The sequence below is a fragment of the Tupaia chinensis genome, unplaced genomic scaffold (genome assembly GCF_000334495.1).
Source record: "Tupaia chinensis unplaced genomic scaffold, TupChi_1.0 Scaffold000549_1, whole genome shotgun sequence".
Lineage (NCBI taxonomy): Eukaryota > Metazoa > Chordata > Mammalia > Scandentia > Tupaiidae > Tupaia > Tupaia belangeri.
The window spans coordinates 5,662,774-5,668,137 of NW_006160061.1; the positions used below are offsets into that span (position 1 = coordinate 5,662,774).

General features: G+C 36.5%; 1 protein-coding gene across 1 annotated transcript in view; it reads right to left on the reverse strand.

The window, feature by feature from the left end:
* Positions 1–1,759: 1,759 nt before the first annotated feature.
* The window catches only part of EPC2 (enhancer of polycomb 2), a gene marked incomplete in the record, with an annotated part of 136,723 nt that continues 133,118 nt past the window's right edge, over positions 1,760–5,364 (reverse strand). Inside the window, 2 exon segments of the mRNA XM_027775356.1 lie at positions 1,760–3,817; positions 4,858–5,191. Coding sequence (XP_027631157.1) covers positions 3,745–3,817; positions 4,858–5,191 — 407 coding nt within the window.

Below are 5,364 nucleotides of genomic sequence, written 5' to 3' on the forward strand. Positions count from 1 at the left end.
GAAACATCTTATCATATAGGCTATCATAGTTACTTGGGATGTCCTTACTTAAAATGTAGCAAGTGCCAGGTGGTGGTACAGTGTTAGCACAACTGCACTCAAAGTACTGGGTCTGTACTCTGGGACCTCCCTGTGCACACTAGGTGTGCACAATACGTGTGCACGCATGCTTGTGACCTGAGTCAGCTGAGACTGGGGGTGGATTGCAGTGCACAGGACCCTGTCTCTTTCTATGTCTCTCATAGAAGAAATAAACTTCAAAGCAAAAAACTTAGTACTGTCTGCCAAGGCAGTTAGGGATAATAAAACACTTCAGCCACAAGTGTATTATTGATCAACAAAATGTGTAGAGAAGTATAGCATCGTACTCAAATCCAGCAGTACACACTTGGGAAGTTTCTGTAACATCAGTCCTCCTTACTGTTCTCCCACCCCCAAAACAGCCTTGGTAATAAGAAACCAACAAACAAAAACTGGTCATTGCAAATACCATATTCCTTGTTTTTAAAAGTTCGTGTCAAAGAGTATGCATGCACATGCATACACACGCACACACGCACACACAGAAGAGAAGCCGCCTTGACAGGGTCTCACCATGCTGCAGTCCCCTTTCCCAGCCCTCCAGCTCCTCAGGATCTCAGGCACACACACACACTTGCCGGGTGTTTTCAGTCTGACCCAGGGATCTGAACTGCAGGTGAAGGTGCATGGCTCCCAGTTCTACAGTGCAATTTGCAACTGAATCTACCACCAGATTGAGCCTGTATTCTGCACTATTTAAAAAGCCAGAATGTGTGAGACCAGCAGTTAGCGTAATGGTTATGTCACTGGACTCGCACATAGTCGACCACGGTTCAAGTCCTGGACCTGGTGGCTTAAACTCACGCCGGGCATGTGTGCGTGCGTGCCCAAGATCCTGAGAGGAGAATGGAGGAGAGGGATTGTGGTGTGGCCATCCCCCCTGGGGGGTGATTTCTCACTTTCTGTCTCTCTGTCTCTCTCTGGTGAGTGCACACGCCCTATAGCTAAAACCTCTCCAAAAAAAAAAAATAAAAGCCAGAATGTGTGTGTGTGTGTGTGTGTGTATGACAGAGAAACAGAGACACACAGAGAGAGGGGTATAATTTTTAAGTGTCCTCTAAAATATCTTCAGTTTTCCCTTGGCCTTTTGCCAAAAGACAATGCAACACATCCTCAAATAGACTTATAACTACATCATAACAATGACCTTGGATTACTAAGAAAGTAGGATACTCTCTTTGAGAAGGCAAGACACTACAGGTTAAAATAAAACATTTTTTTCCACACTAAATTAAATGTTATCCTAGCATGAGAATTACCTTTCATTAATGAAAACCACCACCACCACCAAAACAAAACCTTACATCCCGCCCTTCTAAAGGAACACATTCTCCAAGGATTCTAGAAGCTTATTGAGCTCCCAAGTACTAACACTAGTTTCTGCAGGAAACCAAGACTATGTTGGTACTGCCCAGTACAAAAAGAAACTATTCTCCAATTTAACAAGGTACTGTCACTTAAATGTTCAAAAGGCATTGCAGAAACATGTATGCAAGTACCTGGAATATTATCCGTGAAACAGTTAGAACCACCAAACTAAGGCAGGCTTCTTTGTTCTATTTTACTTCAAAAGAACACATAAATGGGTCATCAGTCTTCAATATGTTCTGGATTTGCCATCACCTCAAGAAAGTGTACAAAGGGATAGTTCTTTTGTTTTACTTATTTACAACATATATATCACATAAGGCAAATTCATGTCATGCTTTACTTCGGTAAAATGGGAAAAAATGCTTTCTCTGAAATTGGCACTAAAGTTGGTTTAGGTTCTTAATAGCAAGGAGATACATCCAACTATATATAAGCAGAATGAACACAGTCATAATACATTATCAAATCAAAATTATTCCTTTATATAATCAGCAGTGAGGAACTCCAGAGGTAGTATGGTAGAGACGAGCATGGATCCTATCAGGTCACAACCAATGAAGATATGAAATTTATTTTTTTCCTAAGGTTTTGACCATAAATTGCTTCACACATTTAGGACCTGAATAAAAACCACTCTCAGCAGAAATCTTGGCCCATTAATTCAACTGACATATCAATTTACAACTTTCAGGACTCCAGATATAAAAAAAATGTAAAGTATAAAATTATCTAAGTTTGAAATGGTTTTAATCATATTCATTAAAAATATTTACATTTCCCAGTACTTACTTGACAAAACCCCCTTGCAATATAATTCTACTCTAAACTTTTATTTATAAAATGAGGCTCATTTATGAGATTTCAATGACTGCTATACTGCAAATTACTTACATTCTGCAAAACATTTTAAGACTTTTCATATCAAAGGTAGTTTATATTGGATTATCTGAAACCCAATAGTGCCCATAGATGAGCTTCTTTCATTTTTTTCATTAATGCTTGGAAAGCACTGTGAAAATGAAAAGTGCTGTTAAGTGCTATCACCTCCCTTAGCCTTTCGCTTACACGGTGCACATTGTGAAATAAACACATATGCAGCATGTCCATGTTTTGATATGTATTTTTATTTCCCTGCAGTTTTCACTTATCAAGAACAAGTAACAGGGAAAGTTGTCTGAACTAGTGCATAAACAAACATTCTGAAACACCACTACACGTATCTAATTTACAAGAACCGTATAAAAAAAGTCACTAAAACACTACACTATGAAGGTGTCCAACGCTTACAGTCAGACTTTTTCCAACCCGTTACTTGCCTTGTAGCCACAGGAAAACTCTCCAAAATGGAAAAGACAATCTTGCCACAACCCTCCCCCCTCCCAACACCTGGGATGGCTCGATATCTAGACTTCCAATAATTATTGCAATGATATAATGCAATACATACCTGGTAAAATATCTTTTATGTGGTGTGTTACAGTTTTAAAGCCAGTTAAAATATGCAGTCTTCAGATAAAATGTAATCCTTGAAAAATTTTCTTATCTGCACAGTTTAAATGTGCTAGATGCATAATTTTCCTAGTCCACTTGTTCTGTGTAATTATTTTTTATAAACTGGTATTATAAATAGAAATATACATTCAAAATACATGGAAAAGTGAGTTACTACATTAAATTTGCATGTATCGATCCATCCCTTTCCCCTGCACAGTAATAGAAAATACTATTTTGCCTTTAACTTCATATTTGACAGTGAAATGCCACTAAAGTATTTACCAAAAAGTCCATCTAGTCAAATTGTGAAACAAAATGAACCAAGTGAAAACTTTACAGTTCCTTTAGAAAAAAATTACAAGAATTTCATTTCCTAGCTATGAATCTTTAACTTTTTAGACACAAAGTTGGATTTATTTTTACAAGATACAAAATGTAAACATGGCAAAATAAATAGTTAAAACAAGTGATGCAGGATCCCATTTCATGCTCATGATCCCATTAAAGAATTATTTTTTAAAATCCATTCAGTTGCAAATTCAAGTGCAAAAGCATGATGATGAATATCTACTATTCAAGTAACAGAAATAATATTGATGATACAAATAAACTATTTTACAAGGTAGTGATTTTCCCAATTTTACAAAATATACATCATATATCGATTTAACATCCGATATACTGCAGTCCGTTAGGTCCACTTTACACTCTGTGACCCACAGAGTGCTGCCTCTTGCATGCAGCTGGGATATGAATGACTGCACACCATCAGCATGTGTTGAAGCCACATGGTTCAGGTTATGTCACTTCCATAGCTACTGTTGTCTCTGCTATTCCATTTAAGCCCAATCTTTCTGGTTCGTGGTTCTCTCTATAACAAGGCAAGAGTAAAACAAACATTAACATCATCTAGAATATCTTACCACTTGGTATTTACAGATACTAAATAGGACTTCACGAGAACATTTCCCACTTTTACTGTTTATAGACAGAAATGAACAAAAATGTTCTTCAGAAATTTCATAATAACTATTCACTTAGGAAAGTAAGTTAATAATAGTATTATTATTTAACATAATATTTCAGTAGAAGTCAACAAGAGGTTACTTCTATGTAACATAGTACAATCCAAGTCATGTTTTTATAATAGTGGGAATATGTGATGCTCAAAAATAATAATTAAGATCACATGTTATTAAATGATTAAGTCATCAGAAAAGTCATGATGCATGTTAGCATAGAAAAATATGTCATAACTTCTCTGATGACCCGATATTTTCTACTAGTTTAATTTTACAGGTCACGAACTTATTAATTTATGTAAGTCCATTTTTAAAACATTTTAAGATTCACTGTTCTCCCCATATTAATGCCACAGGAAGGACTATAAACACACACTGTGAATTAACATTACCATAGCTTTAGTTAATCTCAGACTATTTTCAATTTTAATATATACATAGAATAATTTACTTTCCTTTTGTGCATAATACTGAAAAAACACAGATTTTTAAAATTTGAAATCTGAATTCTGCCATAGAATTAGTAACAAAGCTACTCTTCCAGACTGTCTAAATTACAAACAAAATTATATATATATATGTATATATATATATATATTTGTGTAACTAAAGATCCTAAAATACTCTTTTTATTTGCCAAATTTGATGGGTTTTTCTTTATTTCACAACTCTGATTAACATTTAAGCATTCTACTGGGGGCTTGAAAAAATGTTCAAAGTCACAGGACTTTACACTAAGTAGATCCTCAATAGCTTTTGATAAGTCAGTCTGTCAACAGACTGTAATACTTATACAGTACAAAATGTACTGGTCATAGGAGAGCTAGCACACAAGGAGAATGACATTTAACACACACGTATGCATATGTGCGCACGCGCACACACACACCTTGCTATGCTGCTGATGGCACTGCTGGGAGTAACCTTTGGCACTCTGTCCATACTGGCAGCAACTGTGGCAAGTTTTAAGGCTGTTGGCGATGGTGCTGAAGTCCGTGTATTGATATGCACATTGACTGGAGAAACAACACTGACGTTATTGAGGTGCACGGCGTTTGTCAGGCAGGAATTGTTCATGGGAAGTGTCTGAGGACTGCTTGTGCACAATGCTGGGATTAAGTGGTTTGTAGTGGTGTGGCCAACTGTCCTTACAAGCTGTACAGCTGAAATCCCTGGGCTGGATGATAAAGCCATATTGGTGGAGTATAACGTTTTAGAGGTTCCTAAAGGAGAAAAAAGTCAATCAGTGTGTAATAACAAATGCAATAAAAAAATGCATACGAACATTTGTATTCTAATTAAGTGCCATTAACTTTCCTTATAATGATTTCTCTAAAGAGAGCTTCTCATTGGTAAGTACAATGGACTCACCGGCTATGAGCCCAAAGACACTCTT